A 25,631-nucleotide genomic window follows, 5' to 3' on the forward strand; every position below is an offset into this window, starting at 1 on the left:
TGTAGCGTCTCCTCTGTAGAACGGGTGTACGCGCCCAGCGGCAGCGCCGAGCAGTTCCGGTTTCCATGACTACGTCGGGCTCCGCCGGGCGGCGCGACTAGAAAGAGCCGCATAGAGAGTAGACATGCGTCGCACGGGGGAATAGAGCTCCCGGTGCGGCGCGTAGGGGGACGGAGGGGAGATCTGTTATGAAGATCCACAAAGCGGCCATAGGGGGAGAGCTTCTGAAGGGTAATCAAACGGCCTGTGTTCAGATCCCAGGCTTTACCCATATAAACTTATAACGATCTTTACATAAAAATGGAGTGGCGGCCATTTTAATTTTACATTTAGGCGCCATCCTGAGGTAAAGTTTAACCCCTCCCCCTCGTATAGCTTATAACTGTAACACATCTACTGGTTAGGTTTAGTATGGGTTGGATTCAGGCTCCCTCTGCTGGTAATGTTTATATATATATAAAGTTTAAAAGAGGATCTCCTGTGGAAAATAATTATTACTTGTATTATTTATATTTTCAAGGGACTTCTGATAAAAGATCCTGAGGAAAATACAGGGAGTACGTGGACAGCCCGATCACTGTAGCTGATTGACAGCTGGGTCTGTGAGGACTGCTAACCGGCTGGTTTTTTATATATATATATATATATATATATATATATATATATATATATATATATATATATATATATATATATATATATATATATAAATATTTATTAATATTTTTTTTTATATCCAAAAAAAAAAAAAAAGAGAGCATTTTACAGCCGGTTCCAAACACTTCACTCCCGTCATATTACAGGCTTTATTCTCCCGTATAGAGAGTGAAAGTTCTGTGTAAATTATTAACTAACGAGCATCATGTCTAAGGCAGCAACCAAGTCATCTAAGACATGCTACGTGTGTACGAAGTGTGATAAAAAAAGCACTAGGATTGGCAGTACAGGGGTGTGCGAATCCTGCATAGACAAGAGCGCACAGCCAGGAAACAGTGCTCCATCAACGTCATGGGGGGGATGTTCTTACAGACAGAATATCCAAGGAAATGGTGGAATCACGCAAGCAGCAATCAGAGTGGGCTGCGGGGTTCTCAAAGACAATGGAAGAGTTCCTGATTAGATTAACGCCGACCGCACAACCAGACAAGATTGTACGCAAGGCAGTCAAGAGACCACTTCCGGTTGTTCAGGTAACGGAAGAGAATCTCCTTCTGGACACGGAGGAGGGTGAGTTGATTGAAACTAACCTGGAGGCTGATCCCACAGAAGAGGAGTCAGCGATCTCAGGTATTGATTCCCTAATTGAGGCAGTTAAGGAGATACTGGATTTTAAAGGTGAGGAGGTTAAAGAACCTGAGGAATTCGACTTATTCGATTCCCAGAAACCTTGTTCGGCAGTGTTTCCTATTCCCAAGTCCCTCCAAAATCAGATGGAGGAAGCCTGGAAACAGCCTGATAAGCGATTTCAATTCCCAAAGCGATTTCAGGCAACGTATCCTTTACCTAAGGGGGTAATGGATAAATGGGAAAATCCACCGGTAGTGGATGCTTCCTTAGGTAGATTATCAAAAAAGACAATCTTACCAATACCTAATGTAACGACATTGAAGGAGGTCTCAGATCGCAAGGTTGACACGGCCTTAAAGTCGATTTTTGTAGCGGCAGGTGCAGCACAGAGGCCTGCTCTCATCTGTGCCTGGGTTAACAAGGCCATGGGAGCATGGGCCAGTCGTATTATACAAGCTATTGAAGAAGAAGATAGTTTGGAAGAGATTACTAATCTGGCGGAACACATTCGTGAATCAGCTTCATATTTATGTCAAGCATCTAAGGATGCTAGTAGAATTGCATCACGCATATCCGCATCGGCCGTATCAGCAAGGAGAATCTTATGGCTTAGAGAATGGCAGGGAGATTCTGACACTAAGAAGGCGGTGGAAGCTATTCCCTTTACGGGTGATACGCTTTTCGGCCCAGAATTGGACAAGTGGATTTCCCAGACTACAGCGGGAAAGTCTACATTCCTTCCTACTCATTATACAAGGAGCGCGCCACAGGCTAAAAGAGGTTATTCGGGACCAACATTTAATTCCTTCAGATCTCAGTCCTTTCGAGGCCGAGGTAGAGGTTTCGGTGGACAAGCCCGTGGGGGCAGAGGTAGAGGCAGGCCACAGGCAACGTACAAGAAGCAGGATAAACCTGCTGAGAAAACCGTGGCATGACGGTCTCCCAGCTCACCTGGGGTCTCCCCTGGTGGGTGCACGACTGGAGAGGTTTCGGGACAGATGGGCCATCACCTCTCCAGAGAGCTGGATAAACAGCATAATCTCTCAGGGGTACAAGATGGAGTTTCAAGAGAGACCTCAGTCAATTTTTTACGACAGGACTACTTCGGTGCCCTCAGAAAACAAAGGCGTTACTTTCCGCAATTCAGAAATTGTTACAATCAGAAGTTATCGTTCCAGTTCCTACCCCTCAGAGAGGATCAGGTTTTTATTCCAGTCTTTTTGTCGTGCCAAAACCAGACGGAACAGTCAGGCCGATTCTAAATTTAAAAGTTTTAAATCAATTTCTAAGAATTTACAAATTCAAGATGGAATCAATACAGTCGGTCATTGCAGGTCTAGAACACAAGGAGTTCATGATATCCATGGACATAAAGGATGCATACCTGCATATCCCAATATGGTCTCCCCACCAAGCTTACCTACGGTTTGCGTTGGTAAAGGATCATTATCAATTCAGAGCTCTACCGTTCGGTCTGTCAACAGCCCCAAGGATCTTCACGAAGATCATGGCGATCATGGTGGCAGAATTGAGAGTAAGAGGGATCACTATAATACCTTATCTAGACGATCTCCTAATCAAAGCCTCGTCTCGGGAGAAGCTGATACAGGATGCTCAGACATCTCACCAATTCCTGATTCAACACGGTTGGATTGTGAATTTCAAGAAATCCAGCCTCATTCCATCACAACGGATTCAGTTCCTAGGGCTTATATTGGACACAGTGAAACTGAGAATTTTTCTACCAGAATCCAAGATTCAGGATATACGGAAATTGGTAACTCAGGTACTGGAGACACAAACTGTGTCTCTACATCTCTGTGTACAACTTCTAGGAAAGATGGTAGCGTCATTCGAAGCTCTCCAGTACGGAAGACTTCATTCCCGACCCTTTCAGATGAATCTCATTGCTCAAGGAGCAGGTTCACATTGGCTACTTCATCGGAGAATCAAACTTCAACCACAGGTACGTATCTCTCTGACATGGTGGTTGATACACAAGAATCTCGCAGCAGGGAGGAGATTCGGCATATGGGACTGGAGGATTCTGACAACAGATGCCAGTCTGAGAGGTTGGGGAGCCGTCCTGGAGGACCATCAATTTCAGGGACATTGGACGTCTCAAGAAAGCAGGTTACCCATAAATATTCTGGAACTAAGAGCTGTTTACAACGCACTCCTATTAGCCGAAAATCTGGTCATAGGCCAGTATGTAAGGATACAGTCGGACAATGTCACGACAATGGCTTATATAAACCGTCAAGGGGGAACAAAGAGCAGGATGGCGTTGAAGGAATCAACAAAGATCCTATTGTGGGCAGAAAGGAGAAACATCATACTCTCGGCGATCTTCATACCAGGAGTAGAAAACTGGGAAGCAGACTATCTCAGTCGATAAGACATGCATCCGGGAGAGTGGTGTCTTCACCCGCGGATTTTCAAGATGATAGTGAGGAGATGGGGTCTTCCACAGATAGACCTCATGGCATCGAGACAGAATCAGCTGCCCAGATATGTATCCAGGACAAGGGATACTGCAGCAGAAGGAGTGGATGCGTTGACATTTCCTTGGGACTACGAAAGGGTGTACATTTTTCCACCTTTTCCTCTCATACCAAGGATACTGAAGAGGTTAAAAAGAGAGCGAGTGTGGGCGATTCTAATCGCACCAGATTGGCCACGCAGGAGTTGGTACTCGGATCTGCAGGGATTACTGTCAGAAGACCCGTGGAGGTTACCTCAAAGAGAGGACCTACTATCGCAAGGACCGTTTCTTCACCCAGACCTGAACAGACTGCGTTTGACGGCGTGGCTGTTGAAACCAGGATTTTAAGAGACAGAGGGATACCAAAAAGAGCTATCCCTACGATAATTGCGGCTAGAAAGCCAGTTACAGCGAAACATTACTACAGAATTTGGAAGAAGTATATAGACTGGTGTCAGGAACGGGGTTGGGATTCGAAATCCTTCCACCTGTCCAGATTGTTACTGTTCCTTCAAGCAGGTCTGGCGTTAGGCTTGCGTTTGGGATCCCTGAAGGTTCAGTTGTCGGCCTTATCTATTCTGTTTCAACAAAAGTTGGCATTGTTGCCAGAGATTCAAACTTTTTTGCAGGGGGTGCTAAGGATACAGCCCCCTTTTCGAGCACCCACGGCACCTTGGGACTTGAATTTGGTGTTAGGATTTTTGAAATCACCTTTGTTTGAGCCATTACTACGGATAGATCTAAAATATCTGTCTTGGAAGGTGACGTTGTTGTTAGCCTTAGCTTCGGCTAGACGGGTCTCGGAGTTGGGAGCCTTGTCTTGTAAAAGTCCCTTTTTGATTTTTCATGAGGACAGAGCGGAACTCCGTACAAGAGCAGATTTCCTTCCCAAGGTTGTTTCAGGTTATCATGTAAACCAGCCTATTGTGGTCCCATCTTTCCAGAGCGTAACAGATGGGGATGTGGCATTGGATGTAGTACGAGCTTTAAAGGTGTACGTACAGGTTACATCAGCATTTCGAAAGTCGGATTATTTATTTGTACTTTATGATGGGCCAAGGAAGGGTTGGCCGGCTTCTAAACAGTCTCTGTCCAGATGGATTAGACTGGCTATCAGACAAGCGTATATTTCCAGTGGGAAACAGGTTTTGGTGCGGACAGGTGCACATACCACTAGATCAGTGGGTGCCTCCTGGGCAGCTGCCAGAGGAGTATCCACTACTCAACTTTGCAGAGCGGCGACGTGGTCTTCAGCTCACACGTTTGCTAAATTTTATAAGTTTGATACCTTTGCGTCTGAAGATGCCAATTTCGGGCGTTTGGTTTTGCAGGCAACAGACAGCACTCCCTCCCTGGGGGATAACTTTGGGACGTCCCCTAATGTCTAAGATGGAACTCCAGTGTCCCCTAGTGGATGAAAGAGAAAAGAGGATTTTGGTACTTACCGATAAATCCATTTCTCTGAATCCTCTAGGGGACACTGGACGCCCGCCCCTGTGCTGTCAATCCTGCAGTGTATATAGTTCTGATTTATACAGTTCGTACAGCAGCGTTGGTTATCTGTTAAGGATGTTATTGGATGCTGTTTGGCAAGTTGCACGCTTCGGTTCCTTCGCCATAGGCTCTCATACTTGCCCTCATCTCTCGGTACAATTTTCGAAACTGAGGCATGAGGGGCGTGAAGGGGGAGGAGCCGGCTGTGCAGTCAATGCAAATTTTTGAGATTGTGCCACACCTCCGGTTCACAGACTTCACACCCCTAATGTCTAAGATGGAACTCCAGTGTCCCCTAGAGGATTCAGAGAAATGGATTTATCGGTAAGTACCAAAATCCTCTTTTTAGTTTACTATATAGTGTACTAGGTACTTATGATGACATTATTTATTTATTTATTTATTTTTGTCGTAAAGGAACTGGTATAAAGTTGCATATTAAGCCTAGGGATACATGGCGAGTAACACTCATATTGGACTTTTTTTGTCTGCTTAACCTGGATTATGTACTTTTTCCTCAGCTGTGCTACTTTTTCCTCAAGCTTGCATCTTAGTTGGCTTATAGTGTACTGGGTACTTAGTGTCTCGGCTAAGTAGAAAAGTCTGTGGTGCAATAAACGGGCCTGTCCGACATGATATGAGGATAGGTGTACTGTATGTGGACACGCCTGTAAATAAAAGAAAATAATATACAGTAAAATGATACCATTTGGCTTATGACTTTCCCATGACAAGCTTTTATATGTGGCATCCCACAATGGGGGTCATTCTGAGTTGATCGCTCGCTAGCTGTTTTTAGCAGCCGTGCGAACGCATAGTCGCCGCCAACAGGGTAGTGTATTTTAGCTTTGCAAGTGTAGTTTGCAAGCAAACGCCTGCGCAGCCGAGCAGTACAAAAACAGTTAGTGCAGTCTCTGAATAGCCCTGGACTTGCTTAGCCGCTGCGATCACTTCAGCATGTCCTGTCCCGGAATTGACGTCAGACACCCGCCCTGCAAAAGCTTGGACATGCTTGCATTTTTCCAACCACTCCCTGAAAACGGTCAGTTGACACCCATAAATGCCTTGTTCCTGTCAATCTTCTTGCGATCGGCTGTGCGAATGGATTCTTTGTTAAATCCATCGCCCAGCAATGATCTGCTTTGTACCCGTACGACACGCCTGCGCATTGCGGCGCATATGCATCCGCAGTAGTGACCTGATCGCTGCGTTGCGAAAAACGGCAGCATGCGATCAGGTCGGAATGACCCCCAACGTACACAGTGCTACACACAGCCTAGCTTAGCCTGCAGTTTGTTTGCTGTCACCCAGCCCATGCAAGAATATAATGTCTGTAACCATGCCGGTTATGTTCCAATTAGTTTTTATTGTTAAAATTGTGTTGTTCCTTTGTTTGCTAATGTAAATTAAAAATAAAAATGCTTTACCCCCACCGGCTGCCCTGTGTGACTCCACAAACCCATTTTCTCTTTCATCCATCTGGGGGACGCTGCGCCGTTACTTGTGGGTTAGAGGTGTGTGGTTGTGGAGTTTGGCACAGAACTATTAAGAACTGACCCCTCCCCCCTCTAACCCCTCCCATCTCCTTCCTGCCCAGCCAACACCCCAGTTTTAGTTTTGTGCCTGTGGAGTACAGACACAGATTTTTCTCTCTGAAGATTTTAGTTAGGTATTTTATTATTTTATCACTTGGAGTGCCTAGTCCCTGTATACAGGTGACAGGTGCTACTAGAGTGGGGTTAGCTAGAGATTCCCACTCTATTCTGCCGCTGAAGGCCACCAAACTTCGGTCACTGGGGCTGGATTCCTGTTCCTAAGAAGTCGGCAGTGAGGAGGTACAGGATAGACACAATCTGTCTCTGACAGTATTGGTCTATCCCTCCTAGATAATAATATATATATATATATATATATATATATATATATATATATATATATATATATATATATATATATAATTTATTTATTTATTACTATGTCTTTCATATTTATATTTATCTTTCTCTCCGGAGGTGAGCGGTGGAGCGCAGTAACATATTCCACTGTGTTTTGACTGAAGAGAAAAAGGGGAAGAGAGTGGTGAGTCACTCTCCGGGGGATCGCTAGAGGCTGCCCGCACAGAGCCGCTGTATGTAGCGGTGCGCGGGAGCCGCTACCCGAACACAGCCGCTGTATATAGCGGTGTGCGGGAGCCACTGCCCGATCGGAGCCGCTGGATGTAGCAGTGAGCAGGAGACGATAGCAGGGGGACGCGGCGCTTACTTACTTCAAAAGGACGGATTCCCGCCCTGCACTGCCTCGCGCGCCCTCCCGGCCAGCGTCTGCAAAGCACCGGGCGCCATCTTCTACGGAGACAGTACGAGGGGCGCTGTGCAGCACACACAGTTTGAAGGTCACCTAACAGCAAGTATACTTTGGGGGCATAGTGTTATTCTACACTTGTAATGAAAGTTAACAGATTTAATTTTTGCACAAATTACTCTACTAAGCTTATAGTTCGTTTGTAGTGCATTTGTTTAAAAATAAATAAATTAAAAAAAATTAAAAATAAAAATAAATAAATAAAATAAAAATAAAGTTTAATTATGTCAATACGTCAGACGGATCTACAAAGAGGAAAGACATCCTCAGTGGTTATTTTCCTGCTTACAATGTGGGTCAAGGCTAGCTAAGGGTAAAGTGGATGCTGATACCCTCTGTGTTTCATGCTCTGGTGCATCTGTGGTGATCCAACAGGGAGGTTCTGCGGATCAGTCTATGTCTGCTTGGGCCAGACACATCTGGTGTGGGCTCAAAATATGGGCAGATGTCTGGCTGATTTAATTCAATCCCAAAACAAGTTTGTAAACTCTGCCGGCAGTTCTTCTGCTACAAAACGGCCATAGCCGTTGCCCGCTATAACTTTCTGGGGGAGGAGTTGGAGTAATTCCCATTGGAGGTTCTGATTGACACAGCACATGTGCTGTCTGCATGCACCTAGAACAATGTTCAGGTGTAGTTTTTATAAAATGGGGAAGTAGACCCAGAGTGGGGCGAGATTTCGGTCTGGGAAGATGACTTTTCTACTAGCTCAGCTGTTAGATTGCTGATAGACTCCATCCGTCATCTTAATAACAGGGATATTTTAAAGGAGCCTGACTTAAGCCGGATTCTCGTTTCCAAGCCCCTAGGACATAAAAATTTCTATATCCTTTTACAGAGGGAGGATATGAGATTTTGGGAAACAAGCCAAAAGGTAGACGTTCCCATCTCAAATTTAGCAGGAACTACGGTTATTCCTTCTGTACAGTCTGTGACGTTGAAAGATCCTACAGATAGGAAGATTGAAGCAATGCCTAAATCTGTTTTCTTTATCAGGTGTTTCTCTTCACCCACTTTTAGCTGGCGCTTGGGTCCTCAAGGCCGCGGATGACTGACTAGCACAGGTCATCTCTGGAAGGCAGTCTGACGATCCATCGGAAGCCATTCAATTAGCAGAACAGATTTCAGAAGGCTCTTACTTATGTGGGTAAGGCCTTGGTTGATCCTGCTGCGCTACAATCCCGTATTTCTGCCTTGACCGTGACAACAAGACGGTCTCTTTGGTCTCGGGTTTGGAATGCCGATTTTGACTCCAAACAGACCTTGCCGGCGGTACCCTTTGAAGGTGAGTTCTCTTTAGGTCGGAATCAAAGAATATTATCTCACATTCTACAGAAGGAACCCCTTTCTTCCAGTTGCTCCTCCGAAACAGAATTCTACAAGGTTTCGGTACTTTCATATACAGGGGATACCCACGAAGGGAGGCATTCAGAGGTAGACGTAAACCTGCCAACAAACCTACTGCATGACGGTTCACGATCCCCGGAGGGGTCAGTGACCGTTGAGATTCGGTTACTACAGTTCAAAGAAGGGTGGTTCCTGTCGAGACCAGATCGGTGGGTGACGGAGGTCATATCCAGAGAATATTTGTTAGATCACGAGGGACCAGTCCCATATCGGGTATTCATCACTCCTCTTTCAAATGGTCCCTTCAGACGTCGAGCTCTTCATCATGCAACAGCCATTTTTCTTACGAAATGAAGTAATTCTTCTAGGTCCCGCTCGGCAGAGAGGTCGGGGATTTTACTCGTGGACAAACTGGACAGTTCATTTCAACCCAAAAGTTCAAAATGGAATCCATCCTCTCGGTTATTGTCGCCAAGGAAACAGGGGGATATTTGGCCTAATTGGACATAAGACGCCTATCTGCTTGTTTCTATTTGGACGGGTCATCAATTTCTTCTGAGATTCGCTGTCGGCCTTGACATTTTCAGTTTCAGGCAGGGAATCAACATTATTCTGTATTTGGGTAATCTCTTGATCAAGGCAGGGTTGATTCTTCATCAGAACTTGCGTCTCGCTATGGAGTCTCTGCGGTCATTCGGATGAATAATATATTGTCTGAAGTCGTCTTTGCTTCCTTCACGGAAGATGATGTTTCTGGGACTTTTATTCGACACCAACAACCAGAAAAGTGGTTTTTCCTCAGGACAAGATTCAGGACATACAGTCCAGAATTCGAACACGGCTACATTTACCGGTGGTTTCGGTTCTCCGATGCATGCAAGTGAGACAAGATGGTGGCAACCTTCAAGGCAGTTCCATATGCCACGTTTCATACTCGACCCTTTTCAGGCTCAGATTCTCAACTGTTGGACTCGGACAGGGCCTCATCTCGAATTACTGTTGGTCCGCGTGTCTGTACAGACTCGTCAGTCGCTTCGCTGGGGGTTTCACAGATCCAATTTGACCAAAGTAGTTCCGTTCACAATTTGGTCTTGGGTGATGGTCACCACAAACACCGGCCTCAGAGGTTGGGGGGCGGTGTTTCAGACTCATCACTTTCAGGGACTCTGGACCAGTCAAGAGTTAAAGTTGCAGATCAGCATCTTGGAGTTAAGGACAATCCGGTATGCACTACTTCGGATTCAAACCATGGTTCAGGGTCATCCAGTGCGGATTCAGTCCGACAGCGCCTCGGCAGTTGCTTACATAAACAAGGAAGGAGGTACTCGAAGCTGATCCGCAATGAAAGAAGTCGCTCAGACTCTCACATGGGCGGAACATTGGTTCCTGGCCATATTCGCGATTCATATTCCAGGAATCGAGAACTGGGAAGCGGATTTCTTAAGTCGTCACACGATGCATCCGGGAGAGTGGGAGTTTCACAAGGAGGTGTTTCTGACTCTAGTAGCCCGGTGGGGGTTGCCCGATGTAGATCTGATGGCGTCTCGCCTCAATAATAATCTTCCTCTCTACGGGTCGCGTACTCGGGACCCTCAAGCAATTCTAATCGATGCACTGACAGCACCGTGGCACTTTCAACTGGGATATGTGTTTCCACCATTTCCACTGATTCCACGTCTGCTTAAACGCATTCAGAAAGAAGGTATCCCAATCATTTGGGTAGCCTCAGCTTGGCCACGCTGACAGTGGTACATTCTTCGTCACAATATGATCGTCGAGGAACCATTCCGACTCCCTCTGTGTCCGGATCTTCTGATTCAAGGACCAGGTCACCACCCAGGTTGGGTCGGCTGGCTTTGACGGTTTGGTTCTTGAACCCAACATTTTAAGGGGAAAGGGTTTTTTTCTCGTCTTGTTGTGTAAACGATGATTCAGGCTAGAAAACCGGTGACTTCTAGAGTTACCACAGAGTGTGGCGTATTTACATTGATTGGTGTGAAAAGCGTGGTTTAACACCGGATTTGTTTCGTATTCCTCGTCGGTTATACTTCCTTCAGGAGGGTCTCAATAAGGGTCTGAGACTTCTTCACTGAAGGGTCAAGTTTCTGACTTATCGGTTCTTTCTTTCAAAAGAGACTGGCTATCTTTCCAGAAGTTCAGACGTTCCTTCAGGGAGTTCTTCGGATTCAGCCACCTTTTGTTCCTCTGGTTCCTCCCTGGGACTGTAACTTAGTCTTTACGGCTCTTCAGTATTCTCCATTTGAACCTTTGGAATCTGTAAAATTGCGGTATCTAACGTTCAAAAGTTGTCTTCCTATTGACAATTGCCTCCGCAGGACGAGTATCTGCATGGACAACTTTCTTGCAGACCACCCTTGTTGAGGTTTCATGATAGCCGGGTGGTTCTGTGAACAAAAACCTTCCTTCCTTACGAAAGTTGTGTCAGCGTTTCATCTAAATTAGGACATTGGCCCTCATTCCGAGTTGATCGCTCGCAAGGCGATTTTAGCAGAGTTGCTCACGCTAAGCCGCCGCCTACTGGGAGTGTATCTTAGCATCTTAAAATTGCGAACGATGTATTCGCAATATTGCGATTACAAACTACTTAGCAGTTTCAGAGTAGCTCCACACTTACTCGGCATCTGCGATCAGTTCAGTGCTTGTCGTTCCTGGTTTGACGTCACAAACACACCCAGCGTTCGCCCAGACACTCCCCCGTTTCCCCGGCCACTCCTGCGTTTTTTCCAGAAACGGTAGCGTTTTTTCCCGCACGCCCATAAAACGGCCTGTTTCCGCCCAGTAACACCCATTTCCTGTCAATCACACTACGATCGCCGGAGCGATGAAAAAGCCGTGAGTAAAAATACTATCTCCACTGTAAAATTACTTGGCGCAGTCGCAGTGCGAATATTGCGCATGCGTACTAAGCGGAATTTCACTGCGATGCGATGAAAAATACCGAGCGAACGACTCGGAATGAGGGCCATTGTCCTTCCAGCGTTTACTCCTTCTCCTTCCAGGGAGGATTCCCATTTGGCTCTCTTAGATATGCTTAGGGCCTTACGGATTTATTTATCTTGTCCGGATCCTGTCTGTCGTACGGCTGCATTGTTAGTTTTTAATTGATGCGCCCAAACGAGATTGGCCGGCTTCCAACAACACAGTGGCTCGTTGGGTGATTTCACCATAAAAACAGTTTTCTGATATTTCAGTTTCTGAATCGATTCCAGCTCATTCGAGTTGGAGCTTCTTGGGCTGCTCGCGGGAGTGCATCTATTGAGCAGCTAGGAAGGGCGGCGACTTGGTCGCCTGTGCATACGTTTCAAAACGGGTTTACCGTTTTTCATATTTTCAATTTGGAGACTGCCTCTGTTGGGCGTCAAATTTTACGGACGGCTATGCCGTCTACTTCTCCCTCCTCTCATTAACTTGCTCCCTCCCATATGGTTGTCTGGTTTAACCAGTAAATTTTTTCGGTCTATCTTCTTTGGCTTGGCTAAACGTTAACTGAGGTGCTGGCTGGGCAGGAAGGAGATGGGAGGGGTTAGAGGGGGGAGGGGTCAGTTCTTAATAGTTCTGTGCCAAACTCCACAACCACACACCTCTAACCCACAAGTAACGGCGCAGCGTCCCCCAGATGGAATCGGAGAAAGAGATTTTACGGTAAGTAAACAAAAATCCCTATATCTTGCCCCTAGCTATGATATGACAGCAATTTAAGTCAGGTGGAATTGGTGGGTGCGCCTTAGTTTTATATTTGTAACAAAAGTAATAAAGGTATTAATGTGCCTTCTGGCTATGCTTCCTATGCCACACACTTTCCTCCTCTTCTCTGTATGCAGGCTGTGATGGGCCAAAACTTTTATCTGTTTTACCTCCATACAGAAATGGGCAAAGCATAATTCAAAAGAGGAGTCGCAGGCAAAGTCTAAGGACCAGTCACAGGTGTGTGTTTATGTGGTTACCTGGGAGAGTGGTCCTGTCACACTTGTGTGTTCTTTCATCATCATCTCGCTCGGTTTACATTCAGGACTTGGAAGCTGAAAACGATGATCTCCGGGAAAGACTGAGGAAGATACAACATGAGCAACGCAGCCTGCTAGATAAAGTGGGGGGCTTACAGCTACAACTGAACCAGGTGGAGCTCCCTATTTAATATTGATTTATTAACCACGGTATGATTAGAGAGCTGAATAAGGCATGCAATATGTCTTCATAATTTATATGCAGGAGTGTGAGGCATTTTATATGTATAGGTCATTCATCTCTTTGTGTATATATTATTTACTGGGGTGTGGTAAAGATGAAAGAGAGCACAAACCCATAATTTGTTCTATGTGTTATCATGATGATTGAGAAGTTTTATTTTGCTGAAACAAGGAATTACAAGCTTGCCCGCCACCCCCTTTACGAAAACAAATGGGAAAAATCTCCCTGACCATGTGTACAGAATACAGGAAGTTGCTTATTTCTGCAGCTTCAGTAAATTGGGGTGTGGTAGGCTGTGTTTTTGTATGTGGGGGAACTAGGTGGGGTTTCCAGTAGGGTCTGTGTGTTCGTTACTGTGAGCAATAGGATTGTGCTGTTGTATTAGACGGAGCCCTTACGCTGAGTTTATATTGCAGGAACAGATGATGACTGATGACCTAGAGAGCGAGGTAAAATCCATGGTTTCCTCACCTCTGGTGTGCGGTGTACATCTGTGCTTTTTATGTGGGTCTCACGGAAACATTTTTTTTTTCCCCTCTCTCTGTTTTTTTTGTTTCCCTCAATTGTTCAATCACAGAAGGAGGAGCTGAAACTGCTGCTGGAAGCAAAAGAAAAAGAATTGGAAGAGAGTCTGAGAACTATGGAGAACCTGCGAGGAAAAGTGCGATATTATGAGGTAAGAGAGGGAGATTGTGGCGAAAAAATTCGGAATTGTGAAGAGATTCCGTTTTGGATGGTGGGACAGTGTTAGAAATGGAGACTAAAGACAGTAGGAGGTAGCGCTCCTGCTCCAGAAAGTGGAGTGAAGATCAATATAATCGCAAAGGAGCAGAATTGTTTCCAGTGTGGGTCTGAAAAGCTGTATATTTTTTATTGTATTTTATCTGTACATTTGTACCTGAACTGTGCTTTGCTTCATGCTCGCTGTACATAAATGATCTGACCCCTCCTGATTGCAGAGTCTAGACCTCATCCTGCTCCGGGTTCTCCTGTGTGTTGCTTTTGATCCTGTGCAGGCAACAGTAAGCATGCACAACATTATGGTGATAACGCGCTCTGCATGATAATGGTATATAATGAATGCAAGAGACTGTTAGAGCCCTAAATTGAGAGTGTTAAAATTGCGCAATTAGTTTTTCATAATATATATGTAAAAGCATTTTTAAGGCATGTTTTAAAAGTGGTGTGTGAAATGCATTTCGGTATGCAACAAAGTCCTCACATACTATAACTTGCTTATCTCATAATACGTTTGACCTGATCGATTTTGGAAATCCAGAGTTGCACGTATATGTCTGGTTAATCTAGAATCAGGTTACACAGATTACCGAGTGTACAGTACATACAGAAGGCAATTTCCTTGCTCATTCAGACTTCAAATGTTTTGTCAGAACCATTAACCACAAAAGATAACCATAGCGTTATCCACTGTACCCCAGGGGGAAAGTCTGACCATAGTGTGAGCTAGTGTCACATTTTGTTTTCCAGCAGAAGAATAACTCCACACCAAGCAGTCCATTCAGCCCTGGTAAGTATGTATATATATGTGTGTGTATGTGTGTATATATATATATTATGCGTGTGTGTATGTATGTGTGTATATATATATATATATATATATATATATATATGTGTGTAAATATAATATATTTCTGCTGCGGGGTACACTGGGCTCCACAAGGATTGGACAATGGGGTGTAGAATAGGATCTTGATCCGAGGCACCAACAGGCTGAAAGCTTTGACTGTTCCCAGAATGCACAGCGCCGCCTCCTATATCACCCCGCCTCCAAGCACAGGAGCTCAGTTTTGTAAGTTGGTGCTGCAGTAAGCAGGCACTGAACAGAGAGGGGCTGCTCCAAGCAGCACTAAAAAAAGCTTTTTATGAGGTAAAAAGTGAAGACTTCAAGGGCAGCAGCGGTGGTAAATGTCTTGTGACATTCTCTGCTGCAGCTCCAGCTCTCCACAGCAGCGCTGTACACTCCCGAGCCCTGGTTGCCGGGTACCTACAGCGGAGGCTGCGGTTTTCCTCACGTTAGACACACACGGCTGGGGCTATCCAGGATCGCGTGGCCACGCTTCGGGAGGTGGTAAGTAGGTCCCGCTTGCGGGACCCGTTCTTTATCGCGATCTGGCGCGGTCAGTGGGAGGCGGGACGCGTGCGCTGGCGGTGGACACTGTGGCAGTACAGGCGATCCCACTAGATCACCAGGGCATGGGCGCAGGTCAGGTTTTCTCTCTAAACCATTTCTTATATCGCTCACAGTACCAGGTGGTTTTGCCAGCAGAGGGGATAAGGCTTAGACCTGAAGCCCCTCCCCCAGCCCCAGGGCGCCATTTCTAGCAAGTGTTCCCACCCTGGAGCTGCATCGCTGTCTTTTCCTCACTCCCTGTCAGTGTCTGCGGCGCCATTATCCCTGAGCTCACTGTTCCTGGGACTGCTTGGGCAAATCCTCCTATGTAAAGCCGCCTGGTTGTCAGCGCTGTGCCTTTACATGACACTTAAGTATTCTACCTGCCTTTTTAGACAGTGATAGTTAAGAAAGAGTGCATTTAGTCAGGGTTTTATAGTACAATTACCCTGTGATATACATCCAGTTCTTACTGTGTACTGTTATATCTATTGTTATATAGCTGTGTAAGCTAGTCCAGTGCAGTATTATTGTCTGTAATAACCTCTGCATTGTACAAACTGTGACTTTCTGTGTGTGCATTTGATAGCTGAGTGGTGTCCATTTCGTGTCTTTCACTCAACCTGCTATCCTTATATTCCATAACCTGAGGGGGCTTGGTGCATCAGGTGTTATCTAATATAGGATTTTCACAAAGATATACTGTATTACGTATTTTTCTCTGTGATTTAGTCACCATATCTCTCCTTTATCTCTGCTAGTGCTGACTACACTGCGCAGGGGTTTGGGTTTAGGGATATAGTGCTGCTGATAATTGTACTGTGTTAACCTCATACTGCAAGTTATATCATTTCTGCTTCTGAGGGGAACAGTTCTGGGGCTGAACACACTGTCTGTGTTGCTGACGCCACGGGGCCATATGAGGAGAATTTAGCAGCTGTGGGCTCTGGTTCCGGGGGCTTCTTGCCCCCCAGTGGGACTGTGGCAACGGAGGCACATACTGACCCACCGTGGGCCACTTTTTCCACGCTTCTGCATACGCTAGTTCACAAACTAACTACCCCTATGGGACCCCCAATGCCGGTACAACCGTGTGTGGTCCCTGCAGCTAACCCGCCGTGGGCGGACGATTTATCTGCTCAATTAAAGAAGTTGAACCAGTCCTTGACTACTAAAAAGTCTGACCAACGCTCGCCTAAGTCCAAGAGGTCCTCTAAGCGAGCGCTTATCTCCTCACAATCCACTGCTGTCACTGACACCTCGTCTGATGAAGACGGCACATATACTGACCCCTCAGGTTCTGACTCAGATACGGCTGATGGGGAGGGTAGTTCACATGTGGATGTTCCTGATCTTTTGGAGGCTATTAAGTTAATTCTGCAAATTACGGATGATCCCGAGCCATCCGTCCCTCCTAAGAAACCAGATAGGTTCAAGCGTCAGAAGGTGGTTAAGCAAGTTTTACCTCACTCTGACCACCTAGTGGATATACGTCAGGAACCCTGGGAAAACCCGGGTACGAAGTTTGTGCCTCAAAAGAAGATGCTGGCTCGCTATCCCCTCGCGCCAGAGCTGTCTAAAAATTGGGAAACGCCTCCTCCAGTGGACTCACATGTGGCTAGGATGGTGGTTTCCTCAGCTCTACCTGTCACTACCATCACGTCTCTAAAAGAGCCTACGGATAAACGTGTGGAGGGTTGTCTGAAAGCGATTTACACCCTCACGGGTGCTGCACAAAGGCCCACTATTGCAGCTACATGGGCTGCAGAGGCTATTGAAGCATGGGCCTTGGAGTTAGAAGCTGAAATCTTTTCTGACCATGCTAGACAATGCTTGTCATATATTGTCACAGCTTCTCGATATATTAAAGAGGCGGCTTCTGATGCCGGTATCCTAGCAGCCAAGGCCTCTACTACATCAGTCCTGGCTCGCCGGATATTGTGGCTGAGATCCTGGTCTGTGGATCTGGACTCTAGAAAAACCCTGGAGGTACTCCCTTTCAAGGGAGATATTCTGTTTGGGGAGGACTTAAATAAGATTGTGGCTGACTTGGCTACTGCCAAAACTGCCTGTCTACCTAATACCGCTCCTTCTGTGTTGAAGGCTAAAGGTACGCCCCTTTCGTCCTTCAGGTAAAGCAAAAGGTCAGGCGTACCATAAGCAGGCCCGCACTTCCAAACCTGGTAAGCCGAAGCCCAAAAGAGCCTGGGCTGCCCGTCAGCCAGCTGCCAAGACCGATAAGCCTGCCGCATGACGGGGCGGGCCTCCCCCTGGGGGATCCCAGGGTGGGGGGCCGGCTTCTAGGATATACCCAGGAATAGTGAAGACCACTTCAGATGCCAGGGTACGGGAAGTCGTCACTCGAAGTTACGCCACAGCCTTCAAAACTCGACCCCCTCATCGATTTTGCCAGACAGATGTCCCGTTGGTCAAAACAAAGGCAAGCACTCTACATTCGGTGGTACAGACCCTCCTGGATACAGGAGTCGTCGTACAGGTGCCTCTTGCTCAGAGGGGCCGGGGGTACTAATCTCCGCTGTTTCTGGTCCCGAAACCGAATGGGTCCTCCCGGCCCATTCTCAACCTCAAGGCATTGAACAGGTTTGTGAAGGTTTCCAAGTTCCGTATGGAAACCCTTCGCTCTATAGTTCTGGCCTTGGAGCCTAGGGACTACATGGTCTCCCTGGACATACAGGATGCTTACCTGCATATTCCTATAGCAGTGTCACATCAACAATACCTGAGGTTCGCTATTGGCAACCTATATTACCAGTTTCGGGCGTTACCTTTTGGTTTAACGATGGCTCCGCGAGTCTTCACCAAAGTTATGGCAGTGATGACGGTGGTACTCCGCCGTCGAGGGGTCAGGATACTGCCGTATCTGGACGACTTGTTAATCCTGGCAAATTCCCCAGAACTTCTCCTACGTCATCTGGATATGACTGTCCGGTTTCTACAAGCCCACGGGTGGCTCATCAACTGGAAGAAATCCTCCCTGGTCCCTGCTCAGAGCATGGTGCACCTGGGAGCGCTATTGGACACTCACAACCAATGGTTGTTCTTGTCTCAGGAGAAAGTCCTGAAGCTTCAGGACAGGATTCGTTGCTTCCTTTCTCGTCCGCAAGTGTCGATACATTCGGCGATGCAGGTGCTGGGCCTCATGGTGACAGCATTCGACATGGTGGAGTATGCTCAATTCCATTCTCGCCCCCTCCAGAGGCTGATTCTAGCCAAGTGGGACGGCCTGCCTCACCGGATCAGGTCTCACATGATCTCATTGACTCCGGAGGTCCGTCTGTCGCTGCACTGGTGGCTCCAGGACTAACAATTGTGCAGGGGCCGTCCCTTCTGGATATCCAACTGGGTCCTGTTGACGACAGATGCCAGTCTAAGAGGTTGGGGCGCGGTGCTGGAGCAACACTCCCCTCAGGGTCGGTGGACCAAGGAGGAATCTCTCCTCTCGATCAACATTCTGGAATTGCGGGCGGTCTTCAATGCGTTGAACCTGGCCCAGCATTTAATTCAGAATCGTCCTGTTCAAGTACAGTCTGACAACGCCACCACAGTAGCTTACATAAATCATCAAGGCGGCACTCGTAGCCGTTTGGCATTGAAGGAAGTCTCACGGATTCTACGTTGGGCGGAACGCCATCTACCGGCCATATCGGCAATATTCATACCGGGAGTCCTGAATTGGGAAGCGGACTTCGTCAAGCAGCATTCGTGGATGCGCTGGCGGTGCCGTGGAGGTTTCGGCTGCCGTATGTATTCCCTCCGGTGTCACTCCTGCCCAGGGTAATTCGGAAGTTCAAGCAAGAAAAAGGAAATCTGCTTCTCATAGCTCCAGCGTGGCCCAGACGGCACTGGTTCTCAGACCTGCAGGGCCTATCGTCAGAGCGTCCAATTCTACTTCCACAACGCCCAGACCTCCTCGTTCAGGGCCCCTGTGTCTACCAGGACCAAGCCCGGCAGTCTTAGACGGCGTGGCTCTTGAAGCTTCCGTCTTGAGGGCTAAGGGTTTTTCTGAAGAGGTCATTAAAACTATGTTGCGGGCCCGGAAACCGGCTTCTGCTCGGATTTACCATAGGGTCTGGCATTCCTACTTTGTTTGGTGCGCATCTAACAATTGTGACGCTTCCAAGTTTAGTACAGCCAAACTTTTGGCTTTTCTGCAGCAAGGCCTAGAGTTGGGCCTGCGTCTGGCCTCCCTAAAGGTTCATATTTCTGCCTTGTCGGTGTGGTTTCAGAGAAAAATTGCGACTTTGCCTGATGTTCATACTTTCACTCAGGGTGTGTTGCGTATCCAACCTCCCTATGTCCCGCCTGTGGCTCCTTGGGACTTGTCGTGGTTTTGGAGGCGTTGCAGGAGCCTCCGTTTGAACCCCTTGGTTCAGCTGACCTTAAGTGGCTTTCCCTTAAGGTGGTGTTCTTGCTGGCTATTGCCTCTGCTAGAAGAGTGTCGGATCTGGGTGCCTTGTCTTGTTGTTCCCCATATCTGATCTTTCACCGTGATCGGGCGGTTCTTAGGACTCGTCCCAGATAATTACCCAAGGTGGTTTCTTCGTTTCACCTTAATCAGGAGATTGTGGTTCCGGCCTTTGTCTCTCCTGATTTGTCTTCCAAAGAGCGGTCTTTGGATGTGGTACGGGCTCTCCGTATCTATATGAAGAGAACTGCTTCTATCCGAAAATCTGATTCTCTCTTTGTTTTGTTTGGATTTCACAGACGTGGCTGGCCTGCTCACAAGCGGACCCTGGCCAGATGGATTAGAATGGTGATTGCACATGCTTATGTGAAGGGTGGTCTCTCTGCTCCTGATCAGAACAAGGCCCATTCTACTCGGTCTGTTGGACCTTCTTGGGCGGCCCAACGTGGTGCGACCCTTGAACAATTGTGCAAGGCGGCTACGTGGTCCTCTGTGAATACGTTCATAAGGTTCTATTCCTTCGATACTGCCACTTCCCAGGATGCTTCCTTTGGATGCCGGGTTCTTGTACCCGCTACAGTGCGTCCCCTCCCATAAGGAACTGCTTTAGGACATCCCCATTGTCCAATCCTTGTGGAGCCCAGTGTACCCCGCAGCAGAAAATGAGTTTTATGTTAAGAACTTACCTTTGTTAAAACTCTTTCTGCGAGGTACACTGGGCTCCACAAGGTGCCCACCCTGACGCACTTAGCTTCTTTGGGTTGGTATGGCATTAGCCGCTGACACTTCTCTTGTCGTGAGAGTGTGGTGTATGTGGCTACTAACCGTTGTCGTCTCTTTTCCTGCTACTGCATTGGGCTGGTTAACTAAAAACTGAGCTCCTGTGCTGGGAGGCGGTGTGATATAGGAGGCGGCGCTGTGCATTCTGGGAACAGTCAAAGCATTGAGTCTGTTGGTGCCTCGGATCAAGATCCTATTCTACACCCCATTGTCCAATCCTTGTGGAGCCCAGTGTACCTCGCAGAAAGAGTTTTAACAAAGGTAAATTCTTACCATAAAACTTGTGTTATATATATATATATATATATATATATATATATATACACACACACACACACACACACACACACACACACACACACACACACACACACACCCCACCCCCCACCCCCCATACTGATATTGCAGCCGTTATTAGGAGAACTCTGATTCTATCTCTTGCTTTCAGGAAAAGAAGAGGTTGTAATGAAGCAGAATCTTGTTCTAAGCCTCGACCCACAGGTACAGAGCATGTGTGGAAGGGAATGCAGAATTGTACTGTAACTGTCCTGCTGTATTTGGCGCCCTCAAGTGGTCGTTATGGACATAAAGTATACAAATCATAGAAAACTTTATTAAAAACTGTTATAGATTAATATTTTATTATTGCGTTTCACGTTTCAAAGTGCTGTTTCTGTATTTAATCATATTTAGGTAATGTTTTTAATTTGTGGTTATTTTATATATTAGTCTTGAAATTTGCATACTGTAGAAAAAATAAGATTTTACACTTACCGGTAAATCTATTTCTCGTAGTCCGTAGAGGATGCTGGGACTCCGTAAGGACCATGGGGAATAGACGGGCTCCGCAGGAGGCATGGGCACTTAAAGAAAGACTTTGGACTCTGGGTGTGCACTGGCTCCTCCCTCTATGCCCCTCCTCCAGACCCCAGTTAGAGAAACTGTGCCCAGAGGAGATGGACAGTACGAGGAAAGGATTTTGGGGAATCCCAGGGCAAGATTCATACCAGCCACACCAATCACACCGTATAACTTGTGATAACTACTCAGTTAATAATATGAACAAACAACATAGTCTCGTCTAAACCGATGAAACTATAACATAACCCTTATTTAAGCAATAACTATATACAAGTCTTGCAGAAGAAGTCCGCACTTGGGACGGGCGCCCAGCATCCTCTACGGACTACGAGAAATAGATTTACCGGTAAGTGTAAAATCTTATTTTCTCGAACGTCCTAGAGGATGCTGGGACTCCGTAAGGACCATGGGGATTATACCAAAGCTCCCAAACGGGCGGGAGAGTGCGGATGACTCTGCAGCACCGATTGAGCAAACAGGAGGTCCTCCTCAGCCAGGGTATCAAATCTATAGAACTTTGCAAAGGTGTTTGACCCCGACCAAGTAGCTGCTCGGCACAACTGTACTGCCGAGACCCCTCGGGCAGCCGCCCAAGACGAGCCCACCTTCCTAGTGGAATGGGCCTTAACCGATTTAGGCAATGGCAATCCTGCCGTAGAATGCGCCTGCTGAATCGCGTTACAGATCCAGCGAGCAATAGTCTGCTTTGAAGCAGGCGCGCCAACTTTGTTGGCTGCATACAGAACAAACAGCGCTTCAGTTTTCCTAACCCTCGCTGTTCTGGCCACATAAATCTTCAAAGCCCTGACCACATCCAGGGACTCGGAATCCTCCAAGTCCCGTGTAGCCACAGGCACGACAATAGGTTGATTCATATGAAAAGCAGAGACCACTTTAGGCAGAAATTGAGGACGAGTCCTCAATTCTGCCCTATCCACGTGGAAAACCAGATAGGGGCTTTTATGTGACAAAGCCGCTAATTCCGAAACACGCCTCGCAGAAGCCAAGGCCAACAACATGACCACTTTCCAAGTGAGATATTTCAACTCCACTGTTGTGAGAGGTTCAAACCAAGGTGACTTGAGGAAACTTAATACCACATTAAGATCCCACGGCGCCACCGGAGGTACAAAAGGAGGCTGAATATGCAGCACCCCCTTCACGAATGTCTGTACTTCAGGAAGAGAAGCCAATTCCTTTTGAAAGAAAATGGATAAGGCCGAAATCTGGACCTTTATGGACCCTAATTTTAGGCCCAAAGTCACTCCTGTTTGCAGGAAGTGAAGCAGACGACCCAAATGAAACTCCTCCGTAGGAGCAGTCCTGGCCTCACACCAAGAAATATATTTTCGCCATATACGGTGATAATGTTTCAATGTCCCGTCCTTCCTAGCCTTGATCAGGGTAGGAATGACCTCCTCCGGAATACCTTTTTTCGCTAGGATCCGGCGTTCAACCGCCATGCCGTCAAACGCAGCCGTGGTAATTCTTGGAACAGACAGGGCCCCTGCTGCAGCAGGTCCTGCCTTAGAGGAAGAGGCCACGGATCTTCTGTGAGCAACTCTTGCAGATCCGGATACCAAGACCTTCGTGGCCAATCTGGAATAATGAGGATTGTTCTCACTCTTCTTAGTCTTATTATTCTCAACACCTTGGGTATGAGAGGTAGAGGCGGGAACACATAGACCGATCTGAACACCCAAGGTGTCACTAGAGCGTCCACCGCTACCGCCTGAGGGTCTCTTGACCTGGCGCAATACCACTTTTATCTTTTTGTTGAGACGGGACGCCATCATGTCTATCTGAGGCAGTCCCCACCGACCCACGATCTGTGCGAAGACTTCTTGATGAAGTCCCCTCTCTCCCGGATGCAGGTCGTGCCTGCTGAGGAAGTCCGCTTCCCAGTTGTCCACCACCGGGATGAATACAGCTGATAGGGCGCTTACATGGCCTTCCGCCCAGTGAAGAATCCTGGTCGCTTCTGCCATGGCCGATCTGCTCCTTGTGCCGCCTTGGCGGTTTACATGAGCCACTGCTGTGACATTGTCTGACTGAATCAGAACCGGTTTGTCCCGAAGCAATGCCTCCGCCTGGCGTAGGGCGTTGTATATGGCCCTCAACTCCAGGACGTTGATGTGGAGACAAGTCTCTAGATTCGACCAGAGACCTTGGAAATTTCTTCCCAGTGTGACTGCTCCCCAACCTCGGAGGCTTGCGTCCGTGGTCACCAGGATCCAGTCCTGAATTCCGAACCTGCGGGCTTCTAGGAGGTGAGCACTGTGCAGCCACCACAGGAGAGATACCCTGGCTCTGGGAGACAGGGTGATCCTCTGATGCATTTGTAAATGGGACCCGGACCATTTGTCCAGTAGATCCCATTGAAAGGTCCTCGCATGGAACCTTCCGAAGGGTATGGCCTCGTACGATGCCACCATCTTCCCCAGGACACACGTGCAGTGATGCACTGAAACCTTTTTTAGCTTTAATAGGTTCCTGACCAGGGCTATGAGCTCCTGAGCCTTTTCCATTGGAAGAAAAACCTTTTTCTGGTCTGTGTCTAGAATCAGACCCAGAAAGGTCAGGCGCGTTGTAGGGACTAGCTGGGACTTCGGTATATTGAGAATCCAGCCGTGCCCCTGCAATATCCTCACCGACAGCGACACGCTGTCCAGCAACTTCTCACGAGATCTCGCCTTTATGAGGAGATCGTCCAAGTATGGGATAATTGTGACACCCTGCTTGCGCAGGAGCACCATCATTTCCGCCATTACCTTGGTGAAAATTCTCGGGGCTGTGGAAAGCCCAAACGGCAACGTCTGAAATTGGTAATGACAGTCCTGTACTGCAAATCTCAGGAACACCTGGTGAGGAGGGAAAATCGGAACATGAAGGTATGCATCCTTTTTGTCCAGGGACACCATCCAATCCCTCCCCTTCAGGCTGGCGATGACCGCTCTGAGCGATTCCATCTTGAACTTGAACTTTTTCAAGTACAAGTTCAGGGATTTTAGATTCAAAATGGGCCTGACCGAACCGTCCGGTTTCGGGACCACAAACAGGGTTGAGTAATACCCCTTTCCTTGCTGGAGAAGAGGAACTTTGACTATCACCTGTTGAAGATACAATTTTTGAATTGCAGTCAACACTAACTCCCTCTCTGATGGGGAAGCTGGCAGAGCCGATTTGAAAAACTGGGGAGGAGGCACGTCTTCGAATTCCAGCCTGTATCCCTGAGAAACAATCTCTATAGCCCAGGGATCCACCTGTGAGTGAACCCAGACCTGGCTGAAAAATCGAAGACGTGCCCCCACTTGAGCTGACTCCCCCCGGGAAGCCCCAGCGTCATGTGGTGGACTTTGCAGATGTAGGGGAGGACTTCTGCTCCTGGGAACTAGCTGCATGCAGCTTTTTTCCCTTGCCTTTTCCTCTGGCAAGGACGGACGATCCCCGTACCTTTTTGCTTTTATTGGAACGAAAGGACTGCATTTGATAATGAGGTGCCTTTTTTGTATGCTGCGAGGGGACATAAGGTAAGAAATTCGATTTACCAGCCGTAGCAGTAGAGACAAGATCCGAGAGGCCTTCTCCAAACAATTCCTCCCCCTTGTAAGGCAACGACTCCATATGCCGCTTTGAGTCGGCATCCCCCGTCCACTGTCTGCTCCACAGGAGTCGCCTAGCAGAAATAGACATAGCATTTATTCTGGAGCTTAGTAAACAAATGTCTCTTTGAGCATCTCTCATATATAAAGCAGCATCTTTGATATGCTCTAGGGTCATTAGAATGGTATCCTTATCTAGGGTGTCAAATTCCGTAGATAAGGAATCTGTCCATGCTGCGACAGCACTACACACCCAGGCCGATGCCATAGCCGGTCTAACGATAGTACCGGAATGTGTGTAAATGTGCTTCATGGTAACCTCCTGCTTACGATCAGCAGGATCCTTGAGGGAAGCAGTATCCGGAGAAGGCAGTGCCACCTTCTTGGATAAGCGTGTCAGCGCCTTGTCTACCATCGGCGAAGATTCCCATCGTATCCGGTCCTTTTGTGGAAAGGGATACGCCATAAGAATATTTTTGGGAACTTGTAGTCTCCTATCTGGAGATTCCCAAGCCTTTTCGCACAAGTCGCTTAGTTCAAATGAGGACGGAAAAGTGACCTCAGGCTTTTTCCCTTTATACATGTGTACCCTCGTGTCAGGGACAGGGGGTTCCTCAGTGATATGCAAAACCTCTTTAATGGCAATAA

At 47.3% G+C, this 25,631-nt stretch overlaps 1 protein-coding gene across 3 annotated transcripts in view; it reads left to right on the plus strand.

Moving 5' to 3' along the window:
- The window catches only part of UACA (uveal autoantigen with coiled-coil domains and ankyrin repeats), a 137,689-nt gene that overhangs the window by 103,379 nt on the left and 8,679 nt on the right, over positions 1-25,631 (plus strand). For 2 of the 3 annotated variants that reach the window (XM_063925503.1, XM_063925505.1), the window contains exons 10-15: positions 12,860-12,919; positions 13,005-13,112; positions 13,600-13,632; positions 13,761-13,859; positions 14,672-14,711; positions 20,969-21,021. In XM_063925503.1, the coding sequence (XP_063781573.1) occupies positions 12,860-12,919; positions 13,005-13,112; positions 13,600-13,632; positions 13,761-13,859; positions 14,672-14,711; positions 20,969-21,021 (393 nt within the window). The remainder of the gene's footprint in view (positions 1-12,859; positions 12,920-13,004; positions 13,113-13,599; positions 13,633-13,760; positions 13,860-14,671; positions 14,712-20,968; positions 21,022-25,631) is intronic. The other variant, XM_063925504.1, reaches the window with a different exon arrangement.

This window comes from Pseudophryne corroboree, chromosome 6 (genome assembly GCF_028390025.1).
Source record: "Pseudophryne corroboree isolate aPseCor3 chromosome 6, aPseCor3.hap2, whole genome shotgun sequence".
In the NCBI taxonomy this organism is placed as follows: domain Eukaryota; kingdom Metazoa; phylum Chordata; class Amphibia; order Anura; family Myobatrachidae; genus Pseudophryne; species Pseudophryne corroboree.